The sequence below is a fragment of the Wyeomyia smithii genome, chromosome 1 (assembly GCF_029784165.1).
Source record: "Wyeomyia smithii strain HCP4-BCI-WySm-NY-G18 chromosome 1, ASM2978416v1, whole genome shotgun sequence".
Classification (NCBI taxonomy): domain Eukaryota; kingdom Metazoa; phylum Arthropoda; class Insecta; order Diptera; family Culicidae; genus Wyeomyia; species Wyeomyia smithii.
The window spans coordinates 66,434,593-66,449,079 of record NC_073694.1 but is presented as its reverse complement, the minus strand read 5'-3'; the positions used below and the strand labels follow the sequence as shown (position 1 = coordinate 66,449,079).

The 14,487-nt window shown below is 39.5% G+C and overlaps 1 protein-coding gene across 3 annotated transcripts in view; it reads left to right on the top strand.

Annotated features, from left to right (window-relative positions):
* The first annotated feature begins 1,975 nt into the window (after positions 1–1,975).
* The window catches only part of LOC129729837 (alanine--glyoxylate aminotransferase 2-like), a 30,180-nt gene continuing 17,668 nt past the window's right edge, over positions 1,976–14,487 (top strand). The window contains exons 1-3 of one of the 3 annotated variants that reach the window (XM_055688699.1): positions 1,976–2,167; positions 2,535–2,691; positions 11,485–11,603. In XM_055688699.1, coding sequence (XP_055544674.1) covers positions 11,549–11,603 — 55 coding nt within the window. In that variant the 5' untranslated portion in view covers positions 1,976–2,167; positions 2,535–2,691; positions 11,485–11,548. Of the gene's footprint in view, positions 2,168–2,534; positions 2,692–11,018; positions 11,290–11,484; positions 11,604–14,487 lie in introns of those variants that run through there. The other 2 variants (XM_055688683.1, XM_055688691.1) reach the window with 2 other exon arrangements.

Genomic DNA, 14,487 nt, shown 5'->3' with positions numbered 1-14,487 from the left:
AGTAATAATAAATGAACATAAACTTAACCTACAATATTAAGACATAATCGAAAAGGAAATAATTGCAAAATAAAAATCAAGAAAGATTTTCAACGAACTGAATTACGAAATTTTGCTGGGTAGTGTGCTAAGCAAGCTCAATGATCATGAATGTTTCGTGAGAAAAAGTTTTTTTTTGTGATTAAGCTAACCATGAATAAACAACTATGCATGATGGAAAAAAGTATAGCCCTCCCTCTTTATCTGGCAAAGTTACGCAATACAGTGCGTGGATTATAGGAAAATATTGAAAAATAAAAAAAAAGGAAAATAAACTGGTTTACCGATTGAAGTAGAAGATTGAGAAAATCCACTTTTTTTTTTATTTAGTGCATTTATTTGACTCGGCTTATTGGTAAAAATAAATCACGAAGCCCATTATCTTCGTTTTCAACTATGCCATGTTCTGCAGCATATACCACTTACCGTTATCCCAGTGCCCAATACGATGGAGAACACAACTGGTCCGGTGGCAGAAAAGGAAGAGTTTCTTTCATCGCATTGTAACGGGTGATAAAAAATAAATTCCTTACAGTAAACTCAAAGAAACGAAAGTCCTAGAGACTGCCCAAGCACGCGCTACTTCGGATCAAATCTTCATCCTCGGGACGTTCCTCAAAAAATGCCGAGAGCACAACGTGCCCACACATCACGTCTTCGTGGACCTCAACACAGCGCATGATACAGTCGGTCGAAACCAGCTATGGTGAATAATGCACGATTACGGTTTTCCGGATGAACTGACACGACTTATTAAAGTTACCTTTGAACGCACGTATCGAGGAAAATCTCGAATTCCTTCGAAGCGCGCAGAGGGTTTAGACAAGGAGATAGACTATCCTGCTCGTTGTTCAACATTGCTCTTCAGAATGTAATCCACTGAAAGGGAGAAGCTCGAGGGAAATCAACAAACGCATTCACCCCTATGGTATCGCGCCACGTTTCAATTCGCCGTTTATAACACAAGTAAGGAGATCCAAAGACGTATTCAAGCTTAACATCGGTCCTACATCGGTCTTCGCAGAACCATTCAATCCAGGGACATACGACACCGCACGAAACTGACGATGTACAAAACTCTCATTAAACCAGTAGTACTCTAAGGACCGTTACACTGCTCATGAAGGACATACGCGCACTAGCCGTATTTGAACGAAAATTATTGCGGATATTTGGTGGAGTAAAAACCGAAAGTGGGAAGAGGCGCAGACGTATGAATCACGAGTTGCAGGCACTACTTGGAGATTCCAATTGTGCACCTGACGAAGGTCGGGAGGCTGCGATAAGCCGAACAGGTCGCGAAGATACCGGACGCCAGTGCGGTAAAATCGGTTCTCTTCAGGGACTTCACCGGCACCAGAAACAGAGGGCCCAACGCTCTAGGCAGCTTGACCAGGTTGAAGCGAATCTACATATGTCGAGACGCCTACGAAATTGGCGACGAGTAGCCCAGAACCGAGGAGAGTGGAGGAAAATTCTTGTTACGGTGCGAGCCACCACGGCTCTAGACTGCTGATGTGAGTAAGAATGGACTGCCAGTCAAGCTTCTACGTCGTCGACTCGGCCGAATATACACGCTGCGAAGGTAATGCAGTGTGTTTTGTGGGACCAGATCTGTGCTATTTATTACTTATTTATTTTATTTATTTATTCGGGATAAAATTCGCGATTATAATAAATAAATAAATAAATTTCTAGCCGTTGAAATCGATTTTTCAGACGACATCAACATTCAAAATGCCAACGTATTAACGTTGCAAGTTTTTGCGAAAAACGCTCTTGTTGTATACAAGTATCGATTTCGATACTCCAATTCTATCTAATATTGAATAGATACAAATTAGCGTGCTGATCGAGATCGATCAGCACTGTCAAAGAAAAGAATTAATAAAACACGAACTGCGCGATCGAGCGTCAGTTCTATTCCACCTATCAATCGAGTCGGTCTTGTTCCTGCAAAGTAAAGAAAAAGAAAATTATTAATAGTTGTTACAAAGTGGCAAGTCTAGGCGTTCTTCAAATACTTGGTCGTTAGGGATTTCGCTGGATTATCCCGTGGATCTTCCCCTGGTTCCCTTGTACGGGTTGCGGTAGAAAACTAAGTTTAACAGTGGCGACGAGGTTAAAGGTAAGAAAAAAAAATTGAGGTTAGTTTTTTTACTGTAGCGTGCTTTGCTAAAACGCAACCGGAAAGTTTTTCGGCTAGTTTAGCACTATATTTTATTAAAAAATAGCTTTCCCGTAACTCCTAACAGTGCATAAAAGGCAAATTTACAAGGCAAAAAGTGTGAATTTCACGGAAATTCATTTAGACAAAAGCGTGAGTGACAAAAACCATTTTGCAAAATTCTAGTGGCGTAAATTCTTTGTTTCGTTGTCCTAAAAGACAAAAGCTTATTGTTCTTACAACAATAGTAATTTCTTTTTGCTTTGTTTCTTTGTTGTGTGACGGAAAACGGACTTCAACGCTGGTTCGGGACGCTTTCTCCGACCAGTGGATAGTATTCGGAACCACATCGACTGACCCGAGGACTGGCTGGTTGGCATACCGGCATATGCAGTTATAAGAAATTTATTCGCCAAAGACGCAAAGGAGATTTTAAAACAATTCAAGAGACGAAATAAAATACCCTTTTGCTTAGGAAGGATTCGGTGAGTCGTTGAGTTTTTTTCTCTTTCCTACATTTTGGGCTAACTGATATTTTTTTTCATATTTTATACATTGTGTTTTGCCCATTATAAACTGTTATATATTATATAATCCCAATATCAGTGCGAAGAAGATTATTATTACCCTCAGTAGAAACTTTCTGAATTTTTTTTGTATAAAATAATTTTTTTTGGATTTATATTGAAACTTTCAAAACCATGTCCCAATTCTCTACAACAATAGAACCTTTTAGAAAAGGTACTTCCTTTTCACATTGGGTAGAGAGGCTTGAATTTTTTTTTCATTGCCAATAAAGTTCCTGATAACGAGCGTAAAGCGCATTTTGTGACGCTTAGCGGACCATATATCTATTCAGAAATAAAACTATTGTTTCCTACAACTAATATAACGGATATTCCGTTCCCGACGATGGTAGAAAAGTTGAAAATGAGAATTGACAAAACGGCATCGGGAATTTGTCAAAGGATATCGTTTAATCAGCGTAGTCAGAGGGCAGATGAATCTGCTGAAGATTTTCTTTTAGCTTTAAAGTTACAGGCAGAACTCTGTGCGTATGGTGTATTTAAGGATACGGCCATTCGTGACCGTCTTTTAGCAGGTTTGAGGGAAGTTTCTCTCAAGCAAAAAATTCTTGGTGAGGCTGACCAAACTCTTGAGTCAGCTGAAAAAGTTATTCAAACATGGGAGGCGGCCAAAAGTAATATACAAAGTTTGGCACCAGGGCCAGTATCCATAAACAATTTATTTTCAATTAATGCTAAATCTAGACAACAAGAATTACGAAACAAATCGGTTAAAGATAGACTTGGATCTAAACCAAATTATAAAAAACAATCTTCTTTTGGAAATCACAATCGTTTCCAAAATAGGCGTTGGAACTCGACAAACTTTAAACCGGCAGGTTTTAGGGAAAATCAACAGTTTCCAAATAGGGTCAAAGACAATAGAGTTTGCGATTTTTGTGGAGTAAGAGGACACTTGAAGCGGCGTTGCTTCAAGCGGAAAGATTTCAAAAGAGGAGCGATAAACCTGGTGGATCAAATGAAACCAGGACCCTCTGGTACGCAAATTCTACCGGCTTTAATGGAGCGAATGAGAACTGAGGATTCAGATAGTGACTCGGATGAAGGTATTCTGGAATGCATGAGTGTGACGTCTATAGATAAGGTTAATGAACCATGTTTGGTGCATGTACAGGTAGAAGGAAAACAGTTGGAAATGGAGGTTGACTGTGGTTCCTCTGTTTCCGTTATTAGTAAAACACAGTATTTCTCACTTTTTGAAAAACCTTTACAGAAATCCTTAAAGCAATTGATAGTTGTCAATGGTGCTAAATTGGTAATTGAGGGAGAAGTTCAAGTTTTAGTTTCTTTCAGGGGAAAAACGGAGATTTTGAAACTTTTAGTACTGAACTGTGAGAATAAATTCATTCCTCTTTTTGGCAGGCCATGGTTGGATGCTTTTATTCCAAATTAGAGAAAGTTTTTCTCTAATTTTTTGGAAATAAATAATATTTTTGGAGACAGCAGTGGTTCAATTGTCTTTGAAATTAAACAGAAATTTGACAGTTATTCAAAAAAGACTTTTCTTCGCCAATCAATGGTTTTGAGGCGGATTTAGAACTGATTACAGATAGACCAATTTTCAAGAAAGCTTATAACGTTCCCTATCGTTTGAGGGATAAAGTTGTACTGTATTTGGACAAGCTGGAGCGAGAGAGAGTAATTACTCCTATTCAAACTAGTGAATGGGCTTCTCCAGTGATCGCAGTAGCGAAAAAAAAAAACGATGAAATTAGACTTGTAATTGATTGCAAGGTCTCTATTAATAAAGTTATCATTCCAAATACTTACCCGTTACCAACAGCTCAAGATCTTTTTGCTGGTTTGGCTGGGTGCAAAATTTTTTGTGCGCTAGATTTAGAAGGCGCATACACCCAGTTAGCTCTTTCTAAACGTTCAAGAAAATTTATGGTGATAAATACTATTAAGGGCTTATTCACCTATAATCGATTGCCACAAGGTGCATCATCTAGTGCATCAATTTTCCAGCAAGTGATGGATCAGGTTTCAAAGGGTTTAGATTTTGTTTATTGCTATTTAGATGATGTTCTTATAGCAGGGACTAATTTGGAAGATTGTAAACAGAGGCTTTTTGAAGTTTTAAAAAGACTCAGCAAAGCAAATATAAAAATCAATTTCGAGAAATGCAAATTTTTTGTAACGGTTCTTCCATATTTGGGGCACATTATTAGCCAGAAAGGGCTGATGCCTTGCCCAGACAAAATCTCTACAATTCAGCAAGCAAAAATACCAAAGAACGTAACAGAACTCAAATCTTTTTTGGGTTTGATAAATTATTACAATAAATTTATTCCTCATTTGTCTTTAAAGTTGTATCATTTATACAAACTTTTGAAGAATGACGTTAAGTTTATATGGACTGATGAATGTAACAAAGTTTTTGAGGAAAGTAAAAAGGCTTTGCTGAATTCAAATATTTTGGAATTTTATGACTCAAATAAACCTATTGCGATCATTTCGGATGCTTCCGGTTACGGTTTGGGAGGAGTAATTATTCATATTATTGATGGGGTTGAGAAACCCATTTGTTTCACATAATTTTCTCTCAATACAGCGCAACAAAATTATCCTATTCTTCATCTTGAAGCTTTGGCGATAGTTTCGACTATCAAGAAGTTTCACAAATATTTATATGGGAAATTTTTTTATGTATATACCGATCATAAGCCTTTAGTAGGAATCTTTGGGAAAGAGGGTAAACATTCAATATATGTGACTAGATTACAGCGATATATTTTAGAACTTTCAATTTATAATTTTGAAATAAAGTATAGGCCCTCTGCTCAAATGGGAAACGCGGATTTTTGTTCCAGGTTTCCATTGGAGCAGGTGGTGCCAGCTGAATTTGATAAAGAATATGTCAAAAGTATTAATTTTAGTCAAAATTTGCCAATTGACTATAAACAGGTTGCTTCAGGAACAAAGAATGATAAATTTCTGCAACAGATAGTGACCTATATGAAACGTGGTTGGCCTAAACGTATTGACAAGCGTTTTGCAGATATATTTTCGAGTCAGCAGGACTTGGAACTTTTTGACGATTGCTTGCTCTTTAAAGACAGGGTGAATATACCAGAGGCAATGCAAAGCGATGTTTTAAGACTTTTACATGCCAATCACGGGGGAATGGTTAAAATGAAGCAATTGGCAAGGCGATACATATATTGGTTTGGGATAAACAAAGACATAGAAAATTTTGTCGCTAGTTGCGATGCATGCAACGGTATGGCGATAGTCCCAAAATCTCATATCAAATCTTAATGGATCCCTACTACTAGAGCTTTTAGTCGAGTACATATAGATTTCTTCCTTTTCAAAACCACACTTTTCTAATTATCGTGGATAGTTTCTCAAAGTGGGTGGAAATAGAGTGGATGAAGAGAGGTACGGACACAGGCAATACATTGAAAAAGCTCGTTGCATATTTTGCTCGATTTGGTTTGCCTGATGTTCTAGTTTCGGAAGGTGGTCCTCCATTTAATTCATAAGCTTTTGTAGATTTTATAGAAAGACGAGGAATTAAAGTCTTTAAGAGTCCTCCATACAATCCTGCCAGTAATGGTCAGGCGGAGAGATTAGTAAGAACAGTAAAAGAGGTACTAAAGAAATTTCTACTAGATCCAGAAGTAGCTGAATTGAATTTGGAGGATCAGATTAATTTAATTTAATAAACTATCGTAATAGTTCGACAATTGATGGACAATTTCCATCAGAAAAAATCTTCTCTTTTACACCTAAGACACTAATAGACCTAACCCATCCAAAAAAAAATATAAACAATATTTAACACCGCTAACAACGCATGACCCACCTATGCAACCAAATGATGAGGTTAAGGCAAAGGATAAGGACGCTATAGATGTAGCGAATCCATTGGAAAACCTGATGGCTGGAGACGAGGTGTGCTACAAAACCACGACACTCGTAGCCATGCCCGATGGATTAAGGCAACTTATCTAAGACAGCTTTCAAAAAATGCCTTTCAGGTGGGAATTGGAAACGTTCCAGTAAACGCACATAGGGGCCAAATAAGGATCGCCACTCCAAGCTCGCGCGTTGAACCGAACGTGCGTTTCTCTGTCGGGATGACGGAGCCGACGAATGCTGGAGGGAAACAAGAGGCGGAATCGACGGATGCTGGAAGGAAACACGAGGAGGAGACTGACGGCTTCAGGGGGGTCCCGGAGGAGTTTTCTGCGCGCTCGCGGAAAAGAAAAGTTACTTCCAACTCTCCTATTAGGAGATCGAAAAGAAAAAAGGTCGCTAAGACCGATCAGAATTTTGTATACAGTTAAAAAGCTCAGAATAATGTTGTAGAACTAATGACCATTGTTACATCTTTTTAAAACCTTTCTATAAGATATCAATTAGTTTTGTATAAAATTAAACTTTTTATTAAAAATTCAGAATTTATAACAGATAAGATAATTAATATATTTTGTTAATTTATTCCAATATGTTGAAACTAAAAGAGGAAGAGCTGTTGTATACAAGTATCGATTTCGATACTCCAATTCTATCTAATATTGAATAGATACAAATTAGCGTGCTGATCGAGATCGATCAGCACTGTCAAAGAAAAGAATTAATAAAACACGAACTGCGCGATCGAGCGTCAGTTCTATTCCATCTATCAATCGAGTCGGTCTTGTTCCTGCAAATTAATAAAAAAGAAAATTATTAATACTTGTTACAAAGTGGCAAGTCTAGGCGTTCTTCAAATACTTGGTCGTTAGGGATTTCGCTGGATTATCCCGTGGATCTTCCCCTGGTTCCCTTGTACGGGTTGCGGTAGAAAACTAAGTTTAACAGCCCTAAAACCCTGATTCATTCCATTTTAAAAAATGATGGAAAACCCAAATTTTGACATATTTTTTTAATTTTTATTTTGATGCTTCAAAAGAATATAACTGTAGTAAAATCATGGGCGCAACTACGGGGGGGCTAAGGGGGGCTTAAGCCCCCCCCCCCCCTAGAAAGTTCTTAGCCCCCCCCTAGAAAGTTCTTAGCCCCTCTAGAAAGTTCTTAGGCCCCTCCTAGAATTTCCCAGAGAATGATTGTATTCAATATAAATAAATTCCATGCTTTAGTATCAAGAAATTATCGCCATGTTGCTCGGTTTTGGGCTGTTTTGCCAGTTCCCCGAACGTCTCATCACCCGCAAGTCTCTTTCGATCTGGACGAGCCATCGTTCACGCTGCGCGATGTGATTTCAGAGAGTTGTCGTACGGCATCCTTACGACGTGACCGGCCCTCCGCAACCAATTGACTTTCACCTGGTGTGCAATGGGGTTCTCTCCTAGCAGCGCTTGCTCATGGCTCATGCGCTGGCGCCATTATCCGTCGTCTGTCGGTACTCCACCGTAGATAGTCAGCAGCGCCTTCCGCTCGAAAACTCCAAGAGCATTAAGAACTTCCGCAAAATGCGTCGTTATATCGATTCCATAAAGGACTACCGGTTATATCAGGGTTTTGTACAGCGAAGGGTCAACTTCATGCGTCGTCAGGTACGTTTGTCAGGTGAACTCAATCGCCTGCCATTTGATCACACGACTCTGTATCCTACCCAGCACTATAAAGCCGGTTCCCAACTCATAGGTTGTGCCGCCGCTTTGGAGGTACTGTGCCCTGCGGACATAAATTCACCGTACCTTCTCTCCTTTCCGGCAAAGCTCCTGGAGCGCAACGATGGCGAAGTGGTGGGGTTCTAGCTGATCCAGCAGAACCCGGTCGGCACCCGGGGCATTCAGCGATCTACTGTTACATGTACCGAGCTTCTAATCATAGTTCTAATTTTGTTGGCAGATCATTACCTCGTTTTGAATTCTTAATTCTTCGTAGTATGTTTATTTTAGCATGCTGCCTTACTAGGACTGCGATGCCTAGTTGTCTGCCGCGGGCTGCCGTCTTGAGGGAGCTGGCGAGCAACCGCATTTCATAGTGTAGTGATAGAGAGAATAATAATAAAACTCTAGTAATTTCAATCAAGTTGTGAATTAGCAACATTACCTTAACAAACAAACGTAACCTGTAAAGGTTTCCGCCCCTTTCTCAGCCGCCTTAACAGCGCGGTAGGGTAAGTGAAATTTTCCCAGCCTACACTGTATGCGAATGCATATAAATAAAGGTGCGCATGGTACAGAGAGCTCATTCTTTCGGATACGTTGGAGACGACAACTACTTGGAGTGGACTACCAGGAAGGCAGTAGGAAGACTGCAATAGGCGAGTCGGCCGGTTCTGGAGGACCATCAGAAGGAGGCAGCTTTTAGGACTGGACGGCTTGCCATTTGCGGACTTCAAGCGGACTGCTTGTGGAGGTTGTGGCTGCAGTGAGAAAGCCGAATATAACGCGGCCGGCGTTCTACAGTTGCCACGCTCGGACGGTGATGGACGATGGCGGAGGGGTGACGGATGACACTGCTTCCGTGTCCGCCGCCGGTCACCACACATAGTTCAACGGATCAGTCGCTGTTTGAGCCGCCCCTAACCTAAGCAACAGACGCTCAGACAAGCTGCTCTTCAAGGAGAACAACTACCCCTTCCCTGTCAGCATACGACCAAGCTCCCACCGGTTCACCGATCTTCACTTGGTCGCTCGTATCCCAGTTCCCAGTCGGTACAACGTGGAGGTAGAGATAAGGTACTATGCCTTGGAACACACTGGGGTCTATTTTATGCCAACTAGTACGGGTGTACTGCTAGAAAGCACTGCCCATTCGTTTACCAAGCCTAGCTCTCCTCAATATCGAATCAGTGTTGCTGAAAAAGGTTGACGTTGACGCTGTGGTCAAGAGATTCAATCCCGATTCAACTGATTTCTTCTACTGTTCCGGCTCTATTTTATGCGTTATTAAAAAAGCATTAAATTCATTTAAATTCTTCTCTCTCTTATTTTAAATGACATATATAAAAACTAGCCCCCCTAGAAATTTTCCTTAGTTGCGCCCATGACAAAATGATTTTGAATGTCAAAAGTTACTCATGAATTGAATCTTTGGCTATGTTAGTAATATTTGTCTTTGGGGCCATCCACATACCACGTGGACAGATTTTTAACGATTTTGAACCCCCTCCCCCTCCGTGGACAACTGCCCATATGAATTCTAAAAAAAATGTATGGACCGTGGACATTAACAACCCCCCCCCCTCCCCAAAGCTGCCCACGTGGTATGTGGATGGCCCCTTTAGTGATTGCCGATTGAAAGAACACATTAGAACCTAAAAAGATACAGTAAAACATTGATAGTTTTCCGATTTTAAATTTATTTTCGATCTTTTAGACGACATGTTCACTGACTAAAAATTTTAAAGTGACTGTATCTACAGTGTTTAATCCTGCGTCTGCATTCCATATCTCCTCTAAGGCTGTATACGTTTTAGTGTTTATTTTTGCTTATTTTTGATTACTTGTAGAATATTTGACTTTCGAAATACATTAGTAATAAATTTTGATATGTGTTTGATACTAGTAGAATCATTTCTGTTATTTTAACACCTAACGGGATCGAATTGAAAACACAGCTTGTTAGGTTTTTCCCGTAACAAACTAACAGCTTCTGTTACATTTTTGTTTTTTCTTTCTGATCGGCGAAACAATGATATTTATGTGTTTTTTTAAATTGATCTCACATCTTTCGTTTTTATTTGTAGGCCATCAAAAATTGATAAATTTCAACTTTTTTAAAAGCTATCTCACCCCTTAGCGACAAAAGGTTTACAAATTAGACCAAGCGAAACGTTGTGTTGTCATCCTGTATCCAGCCGCATCCAGGTTTCTGATCCAGTACTATTTTTTTGAGGCATAACGCAAAGTTTGTCCTTACTTTTCGTAACTGTTGAAGAATAGGCCGTCTGTTGATAGCATATTTATGCTGGACCTCCCGGTTGTCCTCTCGGTTAGTAACGAAAGTTAAAAACACAAAACAAAATTATATTTCGCTTGTATGAGCCTTGTTTGCGACATCCCGCGTCATTTGCGACGAAAGCAGCTGTTCTTCAACCCTCTGATAACAACAGCGAAAAACAGCGATTAAACTTTGTCTGCTGTGTTGTTCTCTCTCTCAAGAAAATCTCTAACTATAGGTACAGCTGGACTGTTCTCATCATTCGCTTTGCTCTGCGCTTTTTTTACAGATTTCCTTCTGAACTAGGGCCGCGCCTGCAAAATAACAACTGTTCGCTTTCAAAGGAGGCAACACAAGAGAACAGAGTACAAATACTGGCAGGCCTCCAAGTTTCGGCTCAGTTTTGTGTTATCATCGCAGCGAGAAGTAGTGTGGAGTGATGGCTTTTAAGAATTAATTTTGCAACAGTTGTGGATAGTTCTGTGTCTGGTTATTATATCTTTTCACACTGAAATAGTGGCAGATTGTTTACTTTATCATTTAAATATTTTTGTTGGAAAAAGTTAAATTAAGAAAAATGCAGAGTAACGTAGACATCAAAGAAAATATGCCGAAAATAGACACTATCAAGTTGCGAAATAAGCACATCGGGTGGGTGTTTTGTTTAATTTGCAGAATATTACCGATATCGTTATGCAAGACCGGGTGGGCGTTTATCTGCCTCTTCGGAGCATCTTCATGTTAAAGATAAATAATAGATTAAGTGAATTGTGAACGCTACGTGCATTTGTTTGGCTTATGTTATCAAAATATAACACCTCCGTATATATTCCTCGTTTGTTACAGCAAATCCTGTCAGTTGTTCTACAAAACCGATCCGCTGAAAATTATCCGTGGCGAGGGACAATACATGTACGACGAGGAAGGTACGCGCTATTTGGACTGCATCAATAATGTCGCCCACGGTAAGTGAGATGCTGAAAATTTTACTACTTTTTCAATTGTTATGCTAGAAACAATCATTCTTCCTAGATACAAACAGCTGTTGAAATAATCCTTGAAATAAACAACCACAAAAATACCTCGATCATGTGGCACGCGACAGCCAAGCTGTCTAGGACTTTCGATTTCTAGTCATCTGCTGTGCATATCAAATGGGTGGATAACAAAATGATTTTAGCATGCAACACGGCGCAGCTGAATTTAACAGCTGCCAAGAGTGTATAAAGCGAGCGACACCAGCCTTGATGCGTCTTTTCAAGTTCACAAAAAAAGACAGGAAATGACTCGGGTATTACCTGATATTGTTTGCAGAAATTTATGGCAATGTTCTTGTTTTTAATTTTAACCATGATTTCTGCCAGAGAGCAAATGTCTCAGAATTTCGTTCCACTTTGTGCTGTATGCTACAATACTGGCTCTTAGCACTCCAACCCAAGTTACATTCCAACGTCTGGTGAATTGACCGATAGGGTCAGACTCGTAATCACACCTATTTGAAAGGAAAAAACGATATTCATTGTTTATTTCTACCGATTTGCTTGTAATCATTAAGCTTCCACAGGGATACAGTGACTCCCGTTGACGCTAGTAAATGTTGTTTCAATTTCCGAACCACCATCGGTGTGGTAAGCTTGGTGGCGATAACAGCAAGAGATTATTGGTTTTTGCACTCTATGGTCGCGATGGACTTTTCCCTCGCCGGCCTATTTAAATCGGGCAGGTACCGGTTTATCTGAGCAACATTTGGTTGATTAGTTCACCTTTGGTACAAAAACAACAAGCAGTTACACAATTTACAAAACAATGATTATTTCCTGAATATTATTTGTTGTGCTATTGCCAAACTTAGGTTTGTCTCGGGATAAAAGTTCATGAGAAAATGATGGTGTTATTACAATTTCAACTATCTCTTAGAAAACCTGTCAAAAAACTATCAATGATTGCGGATTAGGGCGCCAATCATCGTATGGAAAAAAAGTGACCAGAAAATTTAAAAAAAAAACCCTATACAAAATGTTCACCTGCTCGAAAAAACACCCTGTGCAAAATTTCAGCTCAATCGGACTTAAAATGGGGTGGCGCGAAGCGATTGAAGTTTGGCTTTTTTGAAAACCGAAAAATCACCCAAGGGGGGGGGGTACGTGAAATTTCGGTTTTCGAAATTTTTTTTTGAAATTTTTGCAAAAAAAAATTTTTCAGATGACACCAATTCTCGACGTTTCATACGTTTTCAAGTCATTTGGCATCAAAAAAAAATTTTTCAAAACCGAAATTTCTATATATATATATATATGACAACCCCTTGCAACATCAAAGCCGTAAACTGACTTTCTCAACCCGCCCCACGGTCTGTGTGTATTCAAATAGTGTAAGGTTTTTGGCTGAACTGCGGCTTATCGGTTATGTTGATAGTGCTTGACCCATAAAAGGGACTTCGCGCGTCACAACTCTGTTTGACAGCCGGCTGCCGCATAGCAGCACGTTTCAGCTCAGCCACTTTCGCGGGGAAGGCAATCCTTCCCGCATGACTGCCGCGTGACAAAATTCCCGCTCCCGCTACACAGACGTTACTTTATCAGCAATCGTGGATTGTGAAGTTTTGTATTTGTTTAGATCATCGGGTAAGCACGTGCTGATTACAAGTAAGCGCAAGGTTTATGTCACGTTTAACCCGTGACTGAGCTCAGAAAAAAACATACATGCTGACCGTAGTTTTCTGAACACAATCTGGCAATTGCTGAGCGATAGTCGAAGAAAATATGTTGCAAGGATCGAATTCACATTTGTCAATTGTGCAATCAATTACCACCACACCTTTTCAAGTTTCTCCATTCGGTAACAAACTGGTTGCGGCGGAATCTTGCAACTACCGCTAAATAATCATGTTTGATTAAAAAAAAATTACCTGTTGGCGCGCTGGTTCGACTGTTACAGCAAAGGTGCAGCCGTAATCTGGCAGGAACCAGGTACAATTAAGCAAACAGCTTTACTTTAATCAAGGTTGTGCCGGTCTGCTGAACGATTTTATTGAGCAGATCTACTAACAGTGCTTTACACCACAGTTTTGCACTCTAGTGCATTACCATAGGTAGAAAAAAAGGTAAATGATCAAAAAGCAGCATAAGTTTTTTTTTTGTAACTAGAAACTAAGACTTCAATTCCTTTTTGCACTCTTAAAGTGCGAAGTTTTATTGATAAAATAACAGCGAAGAACAGTAACACATGACAATACTCGACTAGTACCCAAATAAGTAGCAACAGACCATCGCATAGTGACAGTTTGATAGAAGTTTGACAGATACGGGTAACTTTGTTTACCTTCAGGTATGCAGTTTTGTTCTTGATTTCAGTAGATCATTTCAATTGTGACCAAAATGTCCTTTAAACGTTGTGTGTGAGGGGCCATTATACTAAGAACATGTATTAATTGAGCAGCCTATCCTTCTTCTTCTTCTTTTTCTGGTCGGAGCTGTCAGTTGTCAGCTCCATTTGTTTTGGCCCAGTATCTGTGACTATCAGAGATGCCAGACTTTTTTTTGGCAAGTCTGTATAATCCATAAAAATGTCTGTATACCGCTGCGAAAAAAAGTTACCGATACATTGATACCTAATTATTTGTCAGATTGTTTTGTTTTATTGCTTGTTTTGATTGTTCTTTTTCGAGTCTATCATAGTTGGTCGATTAATCGATAACTAATTTATTTTTTAAATCTAAGTAACACATAGAAGTAAGAGTCTTTCCCGTGATAAAAATCATCGTTCGTCGTAATGTAGCTAAACTGATACATGATGGAGGAGTCTCGCGGTTATAAAAATAGTACCTTCAAGGTTTGGGACATTTTAAGC